Raw genomic sequence first — 18,229 nt, 5'->3', positions numbered from 1 at the left:
AGCTTGTTGTTTTTTATTTATTCTTTTTTTTCTTCTTTTGATCAAAGTTGCTTCATTCACATTCACAGCAACGTTTTTGAAACTCTCTTTCATGTTACATCGAAGGATGTTTCAACAGCCAAGATAAAAAAAAAATGTAAAAAGGCAATTTTCATAATAATTGTTTGAATATGGAGATCACTGCACACATTTTCTGACAAACATTTCTGGGAGGTATTCGTAGTGTTGTGCTTGTTTGCAGACATGAAAAATGATAGAAATTGTTGTGTAAAGAATTTTTTTTAAAAAGAGCTTGAGAGAAAGAAGAAGCTGGCCAGTTATGGTACGTGTTGGATTGAGGGTTACTTAATGGTAAACTGGTCATCTAATACATTTTGTAACACCTGCACACCAGGAACGTGCAGTCAGGGGAGGAAGAAAGAAATAAAATAATAAAATAAAATAGTTATTGATATTTTTCCTCTGGCCTATGCTTTAATGCATTTTCGGTGTGGTTCCCACAAGTTTTGATCATTTTTATAGTCAAAATCGCTGAAATCCTGTATTTCCTGTTCACATACAGCGCGGAGCCGTGCCTCCCCCCACCTGGCTCAATCCCTCACAAGGTGGATTGAGCGCGTGCACTTGGCGTGTGCTTGTTGCCATTTCTCTGTATGTTTCCAATATCCTGCTTGAAGACACTTTGATTATACGTCTTAATTGCCATAGTGTTCGGTAATGTATTTCACATATGTGTGTAATATTTAAGTCTTGTCGATCGGACAAAAATCCACAAGCAAAAAGCTTGCTGTGAGGCAGCCAGTACCTCTGCCTCACAGAGGGGGCGATAGTGAGCCTGGAGGTTAATAATTTAATAGCGAGTTACTCTTGCTAAAGTTAAAACAACAATGTTTTTTTCACTAGCTTGAAATGGAGGATTTGATTTCAAAGCTAAGGAAATTTTCAAAACTGGACTTTCAAGCAAAGCAAGAATTAATAAAAAACTGAGAGACCGACGCCGGACCTACGAGGTCTGCTTCAAACAGCGGGAGGAACGCGCTCTTTTCAAACAGAATGGTAGAACAGAAAAGATCGGCTTTGTGGCTGTGCTGCAAAAAAACACCTTTTTGCTTTCCTTAGCAATGTCTGGACCAAAACTGGATTCTGTGATTTGAAAAACTTGCAGAGAAGTTTCAGCAAACAAGAACGAACAACTACTCACATCCAAAGTCAGATTTCTTAAAAGACTTTTGGAACATCACGGATCGATCTGGCTATGAATGAACAATATCTTAATATCAGCATCCACAGTGCTAAGGTAAAAGAAAACCGTGAGATTTTGAGATGAGATTCTTTTTTTCCTTTATTCATAAAAAAAGGGTTAAAAAAACACAAATATGCTTCTTCCGAGCTGCTATAAATTTTAAATTCTTCAACTGAATTGTGAATTTATGCTATTTTATTAGAATATATGTTTGTAAATCTGACTTTGAAAGTCAGTGCCTCCCCAACCACAAACCTCACCGCACGTCACTGCTGCACACTGACTCCAGACTTCAGATTTTCATTAGTTAAAAATAAAATTGGATCAGAGTGGCACAGAGCAGTTGCCTATTCAAATATATGTGTGGTTAGTTGATATACTACTAATGCTGCCTGAATAATGGTCACTAGGTCATTTCTTTTTTCTATAGGAAAAGCTTTATTTATGTAGTGCATGCAGAAAAAGGTGTGGGTTATTGTTAACGTCTTCAGTTTTTAACCAAAACCATCCTCTTTCCCTGCGCTTCAACATAACCATAATATGGTTTAACAATGCTTTTACTGCTATGAGCAGATATTGTATAGCAAGAGAAAATGTTGTGATGACAACACAACATATTTGTTGTTGCAAATTATTTTTTTTTTGTTGTAACATTTTGGGTACTGATTATTGCTGGAGAGTTACCCCTAAGCTGTCTTCCTGCCGGTGTTGCCTCCAGTTGTGCCCTGTGTCGCTGAACATCAACAGGTAAGCCGTCAGCCAATCAGAGCTGCCGTAACGTCCCTGTGTGGCAACAGCAGTGATTTGGGTCCGCCTCCCAAGATCCACCTCCAGCCACTGGTACCTGTCTGAGACGAGGGGAGACCAACCTCCAGCTCCTGCACAGTGGACAGAGACAAACAGTGTGTTTTAATGCTGAGAATCACCTTTCGCTTCATGCAGTGGTGTGTGAGTGTGTGTGTGTGTGTGTGTGTATGATGGAGAAGAGGGGAGATACAGAGGTGACAGAAGAGAGAGCGAGGATCCAGAGACAAATTGTAGAAGAGAAATGTGATTCATTACATTTTAATCTACTCGAAATTAAACAGTGAATTTATAGTCTGGAGTTGATACTCCGTGCCACGATTTTAAAGCCAGCCAATAATAAATCTCACAGTTTGGGTATGAATGCAAACTGCTTGTTTATATGTCTGAGTAATGTCCACAGATTAGGGGTGGGGAGTTTGAAGATGACAGGAATACCAAAGAGAAGTGTTAAGGTAGTGAGAAGCAATTTTAGCTAATGGTCTGTTAGTTATTAGCAGTCAGCACATTCAGTGGAAAACCTTACTTCTAAGCTGAAATGTTAGATAATACAAAATAAACAAAGTTTTTCTGGCTTTGATTTAAGTCCACTTTTATGCTCACAGATTTAAAACCCTGCAGTATGTCAGACACTTCTCCTGGTTTCATGATGATAAAGAATAAATCCTCATAATCAAAGACATTAAGTGGGATATATTTGAGTCACAAACAGTTGAAGGAAATGGATTAGACTGTGAAGCACCAGGATGGTATTTTAATCAATTTGATGACTCGCCACAACTGAGTGTCAAGATGTGTCCCACCATTTAATGCGTTTGCTCTGGTTTTTATGGCCCTAGCAAGGTGACAACGCTCTCACGGTGAGTGGAATATGCTAGGAAATAATTTAACAGCTTGTTCAGTCACATTTCCACACAGATACGACCTGAATCACTGAGCTGAAGCCTTTGTCTTTTGAACAATGATTTGCAGAGCTGACATCCCACCTATGTTTTTCAGGGTAACATGCTCTCTTTCTGTCCTGGAAACAGCTGTTGCAGCAGCTGGACAGGATATTCAGGGATGTATGAGATTAACTCACACTGTGCTCACTGTACAGCCCCCTAGGATGTCTGCCACTGCAGTGGCACACTCAGTATGAAAGCTGCAACAAAACCTTTGCTCTCTAAATAAGAAGTAAGGTGGAAGTAAATCTATCTTAATACCAATTTATCCATATAATGTTTCCATCCCATCCCACCCTGTTGTTGTTTCTTTGTAATTATTGTATTGTGTATATGTTTCTTTGTGTATATAAGGTTTTTTCTGTATATATTATGTTTATTTAATTTTCTATTTCTTCAGCTGTGTGCTTTGTCTGTCCCCTTGAGCTGCAGTAACGGCAAACTTTCCTCACTGAGGGATCAATAAAAAGTTTTATCTTTATCTTTATTTGCTGTATATATCAAAATATTCTTTTTATTGGTCCAGTGTGTAACTGGTAATTTTTAACATTTTATTTTCTGTTCTCATATTGTATTATCTTTGCTTGTATTCCTTTGCAGTTATCCTGGGGTCATAAAACAGCAAACATTTCAAAAAATAAACTAAAAGTTTCATCAGCAGACAACAACTCTTCATAACAGAACTAAGAACATAAATTGACCCTGAGATGTTTTCATGTTTCATTGACTGAATTGGCTTTAACACTGAACTGAAATAGATTTAAATGGAGAAGGGGGCAGATTTGTGACACTGATTTCAGCTTGATTTTATGTTCCAAAGACTTTTCTGTTTCAAAAAGATTTAATTCACAAAGTTTTTAAGTAAATACAAGCCTCTTGCTGTGAAAATAGCCGACTACATGCTTCTATTAGAAGAAACTGTGAGAAAGCACAAATGATTTGTTGATTATACACAACCAGTCTATAAAAGATGTGGAGGTAGAGAAGGGAATGCTGTGCAGTTTGTGTCATGGCAAAAGAGGAGAGAGGGTGCATTTGTGTTTACGCTGCAAAAAGTATTTTGAAATATGATTTCCATCCTGATTTTTGGATCTATTCAATCACCTTCAAACATTCAAAATACATTCCTGGTTAATGATTAATTTGACAATTCCAGGCAGCTCCAAATATGTGGAACATTATCTTGCTTGTTTCCAGTTAATGTCCTAAACTCTCATTTATAATTCAGGTTTTTAGCACTGTAATCCTTTTAAGAAGTGAAATAAATGTGCATGGTATTTAAAACTGATGGCTCAGCAAAAAGCCATGCAAGTAAGAAAATGGCTTGATTTGAAAGAAGAAAGGTCTCTGTTCTCAATTAACCTCACTGAGAAGTGTAGCTTCAAACAGGAAACAAACAAGGAGCCTTTTGACTTTACACAGTCCGAACTGGATCCTGCCACACACCAGACACTGTATTCATGGGATGCGTTGTTGAACCTCTTGCAGAAAGTCAGAGGGTCAGAGAAGGCGAGAGAAAAGACAGCTGTGTGGTTTTGTCATGCAAAGAAAAAGAAGAGAGACAGCAGGGGACAACGAGAGCGGGAGTTATTCTTTAAACCAGTAGCTAACCTTTGAAGAGACATCGCCAAAATTCACCCAGCTGCAATTCCAATTCTACTTTGGATGCTGCTGGCATTCCCTACCCAAAGTAGAAGTGGTTTACCTGTGTGTGTGTGTGTGTGTGTGTGTGTGTGTGTGTGTGTGTGTGTGTGTGTGTGTGGGAGTGTGTGTGAGAGAGAGAGAGAGGCAAGAGCTATGTCAGAACCTGATTATGGAGAAACATTGGAGGTGATGGAAAAGGCTGCTACAAGATAACGACACTTTGAATACTGAGAAGGGTGTGTGTGTGTGTGTGTGTGTGTGTGTGTGAGCATGTTTAAGTAAAAGTGCTGAATCAGGGCAAAGCAAATCCATGGCACCCGAACAGCAGATGGAGGGATTTCTCCCCTACTGCGCACACACACACACACACACACACACACAATCACACACACACAGTCACGCATGATGAAGCAACCAACCTAAAGAGCACTTGAGATTGTGTTGCCAAGGTGATGTCATGCTGACACAAGGCCAATACAAATCAATACGACACTCCAAACATAGACCCTCAAGTGGACAGTCCCTCAACTCATCACATCTACTACTAAGGTTAATTTAAACTTAAATAGATTGTTCCACTAACACCCAGCGCAGATGTACAGTATCTAATGTTCAATCAATGCTTAAGTGTCGTTATGAATTACAATGAGCAAGTATCCATGACACCAAGACCGTGGAAGTCTGTCACCAAAACAGAATGTAGGGCAACAACAGTTAGTCAATTAACTGATTAGTTGGTTGAATTTTAATCATTCATTAATAATTTTCAAGCAAAAACGATGACAATTCTGTGGTTTCAGCCTCTCTAATAAGGATTTACTGCTTTTCTTTGTCATATATGAAAGTAAGTTGAATATCTAAGTTTTGGACAAAACAAGCAAATTAAAAGCGTCACAGTGGGCTTTGAGAAATGTCCAACATTTCATCCACTTGGTGATTAATAAGTGAATTGAGAAAATTGATATAATGAAAAAAATAACAATTTCCAACACTCATAGAATGAATCCATTATTAATGTTATTAATTACATTTTGCTGTGAAAATGTTATGATGGATACATTTTTCACTTAATTTGACTCAGGCATTCATGCTAAAAAAGAGTTTTAATGCACCTGACACTGATAGGGCACAGTTTAGTTGAGCATGACAAGCTGAGTCTGAAATGTCCCAAAACAGCCACCATACAAATGAGAGAACATTTTTACTCTGGCACCACCCTCGAGAAAAATGTTACATATTGTCACAGCATAAGCCGACTACACGCCAATAGGACTTTTTTTTTTTTTTTTTTTTTCAAAATAGCCATGTCATAGTTGGAAAAGCACTGGTGAAAATATTAAAATTCATAATAGCTCTTTAGCTGCTTCACTTTCAGTGGTGTGGTATTTTGCATGCTGGCTCCCTGTCACAGTTTACTGGGGTACTTAAAGAGAAAGGAGCCGTCATTAATGTTGTTAGTAACACTGGTACTTTTCCTATTAGCCTGTTAAGTCTGTCCCACACTAATCTGTCCTGTCCATTACCTGATTCTTACACCTACCCGCACACCTAAATCCCATTCATCTAATTGTCTTCTAATATATTTAATCAGTCTGTTTCCACATACTATGTGCCTGATTGTCTATTGAACCATCCTAGATAAAGAATTTAAGATTCCCGCCCTCCATTTTTTTAACCCTGCCTCCCTTTTTGACTCTGCTTTAAACCTACCTGCCTCGTGACTCTTGCTTTTAATGAGTTGAATGAATACAAAGTCTTATCCATCCAAAGAAAAAAAAAATGTGTAATGAGCATTGCGGTCCCTGGGGCTGGCTATGGAGTTCAGCCTTGCTATTGCCCAAATCATTTGGACATTTTGGTAGCTTTGTGTATTCTACTGCCAGATTAAAAAGGTTGTTGGAGCAAAATATAAATGAAGGAGTGAATATTCAAAACCTAATAAATGCTAGAATAATCATAATGTACTAATGAAGACGAGCTTCTAGAAGACAATTCATGTGTCTTTAGGGAAGGAAGCAGGTTTTGCCAGAGTGCTGTTGTTATTTTATCACTTTGAAAACTGTGAATTTGTTTTTCATGCCATTGTGACTTTAATATAAAGATTTTTGTATTCGAGGAAAAGCACTATTATCTATCTAAAAACTCAAAATTCATCATGATTTGATGTTTTGTTTCATTGCCTTTTTAAAACCAGATCCGTGGAGGTTGGCTGTGTCTAAGGTCATCTTCTTTCCTCTTGCTTCTGCGTTTTTTCCCTGCCAGCTGTTTCAGTGCTGTGCTGCCTGCTTGTTAGGGTGGCAGCTAAAGGCCAGGGCTAATAAGTACCTCAGTAACAGACATGACCACTGACAGCACAACAGGAGAGAGCAGACACACTGACCTTTACTCATTACAGCTGGTTTGGAAAGAAAGAAGTGACGAGCACAGACAGAGGAAAGAAAGAGAGTGAGAGAGTGATGGAGAGAGAGAGAGAGAGAGATGACATGGGAGGAATTAAGAAGAGAGGGAGAAAGAGGGAAATAGAGTGAGAGACACAAACAACTTTGCTGTTCAGGTGCTAAAATAGGAAGCAGAAAGAGCCCAAATGATGGAGAGCAGAGTTTACAGGAAAATATGTGTGGGAAAATGATTTACTAAATCCACAATGTTAGCCACACATTACTTGTTTGATCACAAAAACAACAGTTTCTGTAATACATAGCCATCACTTCTGATCCAGGAAATCTCCTTGTTTTCCCAACCTAACTGTCTGTAATGACACCAAAGCGTTTTTCCCCACTCAGGAAGGTAATTGAGGTTAAAGACAGGTCAGGAACAATGTAACACCACTCTGCTGGACATTCAAATGAGCACTGTGCCACAATGAATTAATCAATCAGGAGGCCATGACTTTTGGGTTTAACCACATCAGAGGAACATCTGATCAAATGCCTTCAAGGGCGGCGGTGGTCAGAGGTGGCCTTGGAGGAGTGGGCTTGAACGTTGTATATCCAGAAGAAAAAGTGTGGCTGTATAATGCCCCTTCCGACACCTACAATAAACCAGAAATGCCCTTAAACAAGACATTCAACCCCTAACCATGAAGAGCTGTTCACTGTCAAACATCAGAGGCTGTAGATCACTTTAGCTTCATGAAAACACTTTTGTACGTCCAGTGACCTCCAGAAACAATAATACACTACTAGATTGTTTTTTCCTATATACTTTTAGTAAGAAAAGTAATTGCTGCCTGGATTATGTTCATAGGCAACCAGTGCCATAGCCAGATGAAACTTCTTGGACAGACAACCATTGATCATTAAATCCTTTAACCAATCAGTAATGATGAATGAAACAATAATGTTGGAATTAATAGACTGTTACCTTGTAGCTGGATGTAAGAGATCACACTAATATCCATCTTGCCATTCGGCCACAAACGCAATACGTATGGTGAAGAGAAGCAACTGTTCGCTCAAAGACAGCGATGGATACTCCTAAAGAGGTTTTCACACAGATGCTGCTTAAGAATTAGTTACATCAGAACTGAAGATTATTTCTTTATTGACAAAAAGAGCAAAGAACTGCATTTGTCCCAACTCCCTTCAGCAAAAGGTTTTTCCACATGGTTCACTGATTTCATTGGCCTGTATTTGAAGGTAACAGACTCACCTACCTAAGTATTTTTTAAACAAATAGTTTCTATGAACACCTTCCCAGATGGCTTCGTGTAGCAAACCATCTGATGTGTCAGGTTAGATAGACTGATGAATTTGTTAATTTAACTTTTGCAAGAGGCTGCTTGTGAGTCTTATGTAAGATTTATTATACATTTTCAATGAACCACAGCATTCAGTTACACTTAGTTACTGTACATTTTTGCACAAATGGCTTTCCTAATGCTCTTGCAACCTTGTAAACACTCTAGATAATATTATTGGGAAACATCTGGAAAGCTTGCAGTACTCGCAATAATTAAAACAAAAGATTCTGTAGGTGGCATACACAGGAACAGGTGGGATGTAACGTAACTAAATAAAAAATAAAAAAAAACAAATAAAACAATACCCATAATTCAACTCAGCCATCTGTGGGTGGAGGTGATGTAGCAACCTCAGCACACCGGCTTATCACAGCTCTGGCTGAGGGTGACGTATGTTAGTGTTGAATCTCCTCAAGACCGGATGCACCTTCTGTGCATTATGCATCAATCAACAGTGGTCAGTGAATCATTTTCATTTAGTTCAGCAGATGCACCAATTGTTAAATCAGTCTCTCTCTCTCTCTCTCTCTATCTCTCTTGTTTTATCTTGAAAATTAATTTTGGTTGGTTGAGAGGTGGTAAATAGAGCCATAAAAAAACATGAATTATGCTTTAGTTCCTACATGAGGATATTTTTTTGTAATGTGCTGTACAGTAAATTAGCAAATGCAGTAAGTACTGTGGGAAACTACAGACCCAAAAGTATTTCATCTGTAGTCCTTCTGAACAAGGGACATACCCCTCTGCACCCCATTTGGATTTCACACCAACTATTCAACAGACACAACAAAATGCTACTTTCTTGAAAGTGTGTGTTTTTGAAGGTCCAAATTAGAAGATGGGGAAATAGGTGCACTTTTTCTGGATTTAAAAAAAGGATTTTGACACTATCCTGTCACTACTGGAAAAATCTTCTTATTGAATTAAGAGAGCGCTAATTACCTATCCTTTGAACATAATTTCAAGAGACTGCCTAATGCAAACAAAATTTTCAATCATGAGTTATAATACTACCATCAATATATGTCACTGCCTTTACACACTCTCATTGGTTGTACATATATTTGTTACTTTAGTAATGTACTCATGCATTGTATTTTATTGTAGTGTATTGTATTATGCTGTACTGTGGTGCTTGCTGATTGTATTGATAACATATTAGGCCACCAATTTGTAATAACCTTCCCAGGGACTACAAATGACACATTAATAGTGATGTGGAAACTGAAATGTTAATTATTCTGCACTGTCCCTGGTAAATAAATACATTTAAAAAAAAATACTGCTTGACAGTTAATGATGCTCTGTGCTATAGACACTTCTACACAATCTATATCAACAAGGTATTGAGGTTTGATACTAAGCCATACCAATAAAACAGATAAAGAAAATCAGCTGAATAAAACATTTCCTGCTTTGAATTATAGCCCTAATTTCACAGCAAAAAGTCTCTCTAACCATAAGCTTTGGAGTGTGACCTTCTTAATTTCAGAGGACGTGTACGTGCTGGTTGATGGGAGCTAAAATCAATACAAATGTGATTGGTACATGGTTGCTCAACAGAAACAGATTTTAGAATAAACCTAGCTAAATTGCTGTATTGACTGTGGAATGTTTTATTATTAAAATGTATTTATTGAGAGGCAAATAAAAGCAAAAAGTTTTCTACTACAAGGTCAATTCTGTGCTAATCTACTGAGTATACATTGGGGATTGTGGTGTCCATGTTCTCATTTACTTAAGTTTTCCAGCAAGTTCCCTCCCAAAATTAGTGCATGCCTTCAAATAAGTAAATATGTGTCATTGCAGCAAATCATACATTGATTTATTTGGGCTACCATGAAAGCATCAAAGGCAAGGATATTTTGGATCCTTCCTCCTGGCACAGTGTTAGGATACAGGCCAAGGACGTGTGGCATCAGGGTTGGATTATGACTTTTTTTTTATGGCAGCAGGAATGAGACAAGGAAGAAAAACTCAGAGATAACAACTTCAGCTCCGACAACAGCGAGTTTGTGCTCAACAGAAACCACGAATGTTTTACAAGTGTCCTTGATTTTGTCAGGATAAGAGCGCCATCTCAGCATGTATCATTTTAAGTCAAAATAAGAATCCGCATTTGTGGCATCAACTGGGAGAATCTCCATATGGCAATGAGATTAGTTTCAAGTGGAGCAGTTTGTAGTCGAGAACAAACTCAAGACACCGTGAACCTTTTATTTTAAGCCCTTCAACCCTGTTAAACCCATGTATGTATAGCACATGCTTATGTATATGGAACTACTACTTAAATGCCAAATGATGGCATTTCTGGAGCATCTAACCTGTCCTGATATGTTATGCCTGGCTGAAATATAAACTGAATATGTAATAATCTTAGAAAAAAGGAGTAGAAGATGAATAAAAAAACCCAGCCTCTGGTTCAAGATGTTAAAGCAGCTACAGAGTTTTGTATGATATGAAATAAAGAAATCTTTAATTTCTCAGCTGAATGCATTCAAGCTGTCCTGCAACACTGTGAAGCTGTGAAAGCCTCTATTTCCTACATGATATTGTGAACCACAAAGCCAAAATCAGACAAAGAGCTCACCCAGTTTTAGCTAGTTGCACCCACTCTTCATATGTTTGAATTTAGCCTTGCTGCTGTATAATGTACTGAAAGTGTTAAGAGGGGAATTGGGCATTGCTGAATTGCATCTGGATTGCATTACCCAAACTAGTTCTGTATTTTCACCTCTAGTAAATGAGTGCAAATAGGCAGGGTGAAGGGCAGGATCGTCAGGGTATATGTGGCACACCTGCACAGATTAGCTCACCTGTATTTAATAAGGCAGCAGGACCATGGTCTTGCTCTCTCACACCATGCCACATCCTATGGTCACTGCAGCGCTACATTTTCACTATTTCTTGATTCTTACTTTTATACACCTCATGATTTCCATGTTTTGCTTGGTTTTTGTGTTAATCTGTATTTTAGCTGAATAAAACCTTGGTCACTATGTATTGCAAAAAGGAGCCAGCTAGTAACAAATGAGGTATCATTTACAAAACAATTATTGTATTGTGATATATACCATTATCATCATATGAAATTACAAAGGGAGACTTTGGAGAAAGACTTTCAGTGGATCTCAGTGGAAATTCTGGCAAACCATTTGGCAGCTCAGGAAGGGAAAGCAGGCCTTGGCCCAGGCTGTGTTCAGTAGGGGAAGAGGATTGCTGACCCAGACTGGGGATATTGAAGAACACTTTGAGGAACTCCTGAATCAGACTAACACGCCCTCTGTGGAAGAGGCAGAGTCTGAAGAATTGGGGGAAGTTTCTACTATATCCATGGGAGAGCTCTTCAAGGCTGATTGTTGAACCTCAGATTCAACTGTGTCCATATCATTGGCACAAAGTTAAATGCATTTTCACTGGGTGTTGGACTCTGTCAAGGCTGTTTCTTATCATAGATTCTGATTGAGATGTTCACGGACAGGATCTGAAGGCACAGCCAAGGTGAGGAGAGTGTCTTGTTTAGGAACTTTAGAATCGCGTGTCTACTTTTTGCGGATGATGTGGTCCTTTTTGCTTCTTCAGACTGCAAACTCCAGAATGCACTGGGAAAGTTTGCAGCTAAGTGTGCCTAGTCCACATCTCCAAGTCTGAGGCCATGGTTCTCTGCAGGGAAAATCTAAATTGCTCCCTCTAGGTTGGGAGAGAGTTGCTGCCCCAAACAAGGGACTATCTTTGTTCCAACCCTCAACTATGACCATGGGCTTTGGCTAATGACCAAAAGAATGAGATCGCAACGCAAGCATCTGAAATAACTTGTCTCTGCAGAGTGTTTGGGTTCAGCCTTAGAGATGGGACTTGGTGGGAGCTTGGAGTACAGCCACTGCATTGAAAGGAGCCAGTTGAGGTGGTTTGGGCATCTGGTTAGGATGCCTCCTGGGTACCTCCCTTTGGCGGTCTTTCAAGCATGTCCAGCCAGAAGGAAACCCTGGAGCAGATCCAGGACTCGCTGGAGAGATTATATATCTAATCTGGCCTGGGAACGCCTCAAGATCCCCCAGGAGAAGCTTGAAAGTGTTGCTCAGGGGAAAGATGTCTGGTATACCCTGCTTAGTCTGCTGCCACTGCTACTCCACCTTGGATAAGTTGAATAAAATGGATGAATGGGTGGAGTTTTATATAAATGTTTATCTTATTATTATTATCTTATTTTGACTTTATATGAACAGTGCTGTTATTGTGAAAGTGTTTTCGTGATGCACACTTAATTGTAACATTGACATCTGTTGACCTACATGTGGCTAATAAAAATCAAAACTATAACTGAACTGAAATTCAGATGGGGGTTGGGTTACATATATATATATATATATACACACAAACACACACACACACACACACACACACATACATAGAAGCTATTGTCTGGTTTGGTCCTGCCAAAAGGATGGCTACCATGGAGGATTTTGTGCAGTGTCCACATGTGGAATTGTTGGATACATTTACTAAAAACCAGTCACTGAAATTAGCATATCATTATGAAGTTGGTCTTCCTAAACAGGGTTGTAAGGAGGCTTTGTGGACCACTTTAAAGGCCCAGTTAGGACAACTTAAAATGTTGCCAAGCCAAGCACTGCAGAAGCTTATGTGATGGCCACTGAGGAAGCAGCTGCTGATCCTCTGTTCCTCAATTTTTCTTTTGTCTCATTTTGGTGAATAAACATTTGAACAGAAAAAAAGAAATCCTGCAAGTGAGTGATCGTGTGGAATAAGCAAGTGCCCATGAGGCTCAGGTTTGTGATTGGGAGCAAAAACTGGAGCACAGCTAATGGTAACTACAAGGTTGTGTGAGCTGAATTGCCACAAGTGTTACAAATTGAACCTGATTCAAGAGGATACGTTTTCCCCACTTTCTCCTCGCATTTGATAGAGCTTAAAACTTGTAGCCAAAATTCCATATGAAGGGCATGGATACTTTTTTTAGGCTATTTGAACATCTTAGTCAACCACAATGGTAATCTGATGTAGAGAAAACATTGCTCTTACAATGTATTAACCAAAGTCTGTACTGTAAGTAATAGAGGCTGGATCACAGAGATACCCTTTAAGCTATCAGCCAGCTTCTGTATCACCACACCTAGAGCTAGACAAGTCCCTCCTGGTGTTACAGCCTTCTCCACAAAGAGAATTAACGTCAGCCTTTGTCTGCTTTAATAACACAGCAAAAGAACACAACATCCGGCCCATTATTACTATCTACTCTGTTGTAATTGCAACCTCCACCGTGTTAGTGTCGACTGGGAAATAGAGGCTGACACAGGGCTTGTCAGGGCAATGGCTTCACCAGAGGGAGCAGATGTGTGCGCCAAATAAAAGTAATGTTTGGTTAGCACTGATGCAATGTATTTCCACCCAGTGCCGGGTGTACGTAAGGTGAAGACACTAAAGGGGACAGAAAGACAAAAATAGGACAGAGAGGGGGGTATAAGTCGTTACTTGAGCAAAAAGTCACTCAAAGTCAGTGCCTCTGAAAGAGAGGCAGCAACACACAGACAGCCAATCAGAAAAAACAAACAGTATTACTAGGTCAAAAAGCATCTGTGAATGCTTTAGGGAATTTGAAAAGGTTTTAAACTGATTTAAGTCGTATAGTTACAGTAGATTTTAGGAGCAGCTTAAGGTGTTTCTGAAAACCTGGGAGATAAAATGCAGCTATATATAGAAATGTCTCAGATTGGAGCAAAGAAACAGTCATATTAACATTCTTAGACATGGGAACCACTAAAAGGATGTGGAGCATGTGTATGAGGTTAAGGTGATTACTCCATTATCAAAACCACTAGTTGACACTGTAGATCGTTGTAGACTAATTGTTCATCTGTGTTTTTAGCATTTTGCAGTAATAAGGCAGTGGAAATGCATCTACAGCAGACATGCAGCTGGTAGCGTTGTGGGTAGCTGAGCAGCGGCTCTCACTTGTTCTTGTTCCTTGTGTACAATGTTGTGTAATACAGAGAGAAGAGACCTGGCCAGGGAGCCATGGCAGCAGCTACGGTGCACATATAAACTGAATTTAAAGTATTTGTACATCTCCAGGTCAGACAAACCGAGGACTATTTCACCCACCCCCCGGTTTCACCTACATGAGTTCAAACTTTACTGGTTGTATTTGAGAGCTCATTGGTATGGGGTGAAAAAAAATATATCTCCTGTGATTAATCAGCTACTCAACTACTTTTTGGGAGTAGTTGATGATTAGTAGAATGCAGCAGTAATGACTGCTCTAGTGTGCTGTAATGTCCATTATAAAGACCTTGAAAAGAGGTACAGCAGGGAAACCAGTTTAAGGGATCTTAGCAAACTGCGGCAGAGTAAAATTAGGGCCGGCCTCTGGGGATGATGGCTTTGGGGAATTTTTACAAAATGTGGTAGGCAGGTGGAAGATGAAGCAAAAGAATTGTTAAGTAATGGGACTCAGACTAACACAGAGTTTATAAAGAAGAACTAATCAATGAAATTTGCAGTTGGCAGGAGCATCAAGAGTGGGGTTTTTGTAAGAAGTATATGTGACTCAGTGCCATCCAACAAATCATTGTATCATATTAAACATACTCAGAAAACGATGTGAAAATGTAAAGCAGATGTCAGCACGGTGCCTTATATTAACCGGAAACAGAAAAAGGAATGTAACAGCATGGATAACTTGCTCAAAGAATATATTAACGTATCAGTCGTGCAAGACAGACAGAGGACCTGTGACCAAGTTTCTGCACTAACATTGTATTTGCTGACAGTCTCCACTTATTGGGCTTTTAAATTGTTTTTTTTTCCTTCCCAAACTACTTTCTCTCTCTCTAAGTATTGTCAACAATTAAAGCACTTTAAGCTCATTCTTTTGTTTTAAAAATGAAGTTTATTATCGTGCATTTCATTAATGTGACTGAATACAGGTAAAGTAGACATGACCACAATGAGTTAAATAGGTTGGGTTGTCACAGCATAGAAATCTCAGTTAATTTTTTTTTTTTTTAAGGAGCAGTCATGGATTTACAACTCGGGCAGTAAATTGAGTGAGAGGTGTAGAAGTAAAGCAACAAAGCTAAGGTGTGAGGTTTTTAGCCACATTTTGGAATTAGATAATATTTGCCCTTATAATTAAATTTATGGAGACTGACTACCTTAGATTAAGAGGATTTGAGTGTTGAGTTGTGGAATTTAACCTGATGTGGTGCTTAAGAGCAGTATTAAATGGGCACCTGGAGAGGCAGAGATGGCACATAAACATCACACAAAGATCAATACCTCATTCTATGGTTCCCTCCACATAATTAATTTCAACCTACAGCCTCCTGCTAATGTTTAAATCCCTTTTTCAAATCTAAATGAGTACTTCCAGAAAAATATTACTAAAGATTGATGAAATGTTCCAAGCCTATTTCCAAGCCATAATTACAGTGGTTCTAATGGGCAATTATAAGTATGGCCCGCTGAAAAACACAGATCGTTTAGATGTTAAATACTGACATTAACATTTGCCAATGAATGTTAAATGCTGTCATTAACATTTGGCTATAAGATGGAATGAAGTTATCCCAATATTTTCTCGGCAGCTGGCATGATACTGAGTTTAAATTAAAATTACAGCAACCGCGGCCTGGATACGGCCTGAAAACACAGAAATAAACAATTAAAGGGAAGAGTAAAGGTGATAGTGAACAGAAACAGCAAAGGAGGGAAAGGGAAGAGGAGCATACAAGCAGCAAAACATAAATAGGACATAAATAGGGAGAATTAAACATCCATAAAAAAAAAAGAGGAATTTACATCACATCCAGCCAATGAAGGTCCTTACTTGGAGTCACGCTCAGTGCTGTGATGCTCCCACTGTGATCACTGAGATCTCTGTGTGAGTTGTACATACTGTAAGTGTGCAGACAGTTAGGATGTGCCTAATCAACCCTATGGGGAATGCCACTCAACACTTACTTTTCTCCAGCTCCATAACAGCGGCAGCACATTCAAGATGAGTTTGTTAACTAACTGAGTTGGAACACTGATCATTAGGCGCACAAAAAATACTTTAAATGTCTTGGCACAGAGCAAGCTGCCACTGGGACATATGACAAAGCAGAGAGTGAGGACTGTGTGCTTTATGAAAAAGAGCAGTACGACAGCCTACACCATATGTTGAAGGCTTGCAGAAGCTCCGAACAGCTTCTACAAAGAGCACTGATGGAACCCCATGTTCCAAAAAAAAAAAGCTATGGGTGAGTAAAGCATAATAAAGTGACCCAATCTATGGTGACCCAATATGCAAGAGATGATGGCTCCCTTCCAGTGGAGAAAAAGCAATGCAGTGCCTTATAGGCTGCACTCTATGTGCCGCTAAATGGTTAAACAGTTAATAGTTCCCTTTGTGTTTTTATGACAGTCACGCAATGAAACTATTTTCTCCACTAATGGCTCAGACAGCCTGATTCCTGATTGAACACTTGTTGGTAGTCAATGCACATACGGTGCCTTTTTGTGAGTGAAAACCAGGTTCCACTCTGCAGGAGATTTTTAGCATGACTGTCCTGATTATTTTGTATTTTAAGGAACGGCACAGTTAAGGCCCAAGAATAAGGGAGGTGACTCTCAAACTAACAACTAGTGCCATAGATTGATGTGATGTAGAAGCAATAATGGTTGAAGTAATTTTGGATAAAATACCACGAGTAAGTAAAAACAAATCTTATCAAGCAAATGCTCAGATTTTCTGTACTGTGAAATTTGAGTGTGATCATTTATCTGCCTCTACTGGCTTTGTCAATATTATGCCAATATTATCAGCCTTGTATTTTTGACATAGAAGCTGCTCCAAATATTTTTCCCTTGTTGGAAACAAAAAAGTTGTTCATCTGTTGCAAGAAAACTTGTTTGTGTCTGAGCTGCTTTAAGCTCATGTTTTCAAACCGGACTTGTCTGTCAGACCCCCTGCCGAGCTGTGTCAAGGCCCCCCCATCTCTGGCTTCTTTCTAATTTGATGACATGCTACAGTAGCTGTCCACTTTGCACGTTGTTATGCTTCCACGTGTCATGTCAGTGTTGGGCCGTTGCCTCCTCCTGTTGCTGCTGCCCCACTCAGTGTCCAGCCATATTAGGGCACAACACCGGAGGTGGAGGCAGCACCGCGGTGGGATTAAATTGCCACCATGTGTGAACAGTCCTGCCAGTGCCAGCCCCCACATGTGCTGTGCTATTAACTGGCAGCAACAAGGGCCAAGAAGGCATCTGGGAGTTTTGTAATCTCTACATCCCAGCTGGTAACTTGGCCTCTGATAGAGATTTAGATATTGAGTCTCTTCTAACTACATTTTGATGGACAGGGCACTTTGAATGCCTGTTTTCTTCAGTTTTGGTCCTGTTCGCAGGTGAGATGGAGTCAGTGATGGCTACTCCTGCTGAATACCTGTTGAGCAAGTCACTGGTGCACTGGTACACTGAGAGATTCAAAAGCTGAGGAAATGTATTACGTTACAGTAATTTCAAAAATATAGACCCGTTCTCAATTAGAATAAAAGCCAACAGGTAAATTAAATACACTAGTGTTAAATGTATTTCTCTCATTTCTTTAAATCTAACTTACTAATAATTTCAAAGTATTATTATTAGTAGTAGTAGTACTAGTAGTAGCAGTATAGTAGTATAAATATATTTTTTGCATAGCACCTTTCAAAGTAGTTTCAGTGCTTTACAGTACAAACAATTAAAACTGAGTGATTAAATAAAATCTAAACTAAACCCCATAAAAAATACACTCATTATGAATCACAAAGGTAGTAAAACGCAAGGTTAGAGACACTAAATAATAAA

At 39.1% G+C, this 18,229-nt stretch overlaps 1 protein-coding gene across 1 annotated transcript in view; it reads right to left on the bottom strand.

Annotated features, from left to right (window-relative positions):
* Positions 1 to 18,229, bottom strand: part of LOC139202269 (contactin-associated protein-like 4) — a 94,797-nt gene that overhangs the window by 52,006 nt on the left and 24,562 nt on the right. Inside the window, exon 3 of the mRNA XM_070831662.1 lies at positions 1,928 to 2,121. Within this exon, the coding sequence (XP_070687763.1) occupies positions 1,928 to 2,121 (194 nt within the window). The remainder of the gene's footprint in view (positions 1 to 1,927; positions 2,122 to 18,229) is intronic.

Source organism: Pempheris klunzingeri, chromosome 6 (genome assembly GCF_042242105.1).
Source record: "Pempheris klunzingeri isolate RE-2024b chromosome 6, fPemKlu1.hap1, whole genome shotgun sequence".
In the NCBI taxonomy this organism is placed as follows: domain Eukaryota; kingdom Metazoa; phylum Chordata; class Actinopteri; order Acropomatiformes; family Pempheridae; genus Pempheris; species Pempheris klunzingeri.
The sequence above is the reverse complement of the archived record's forward strand: the minus strand, read 5'-3'. Positions and strand labels throughout refer to the sequence as shown.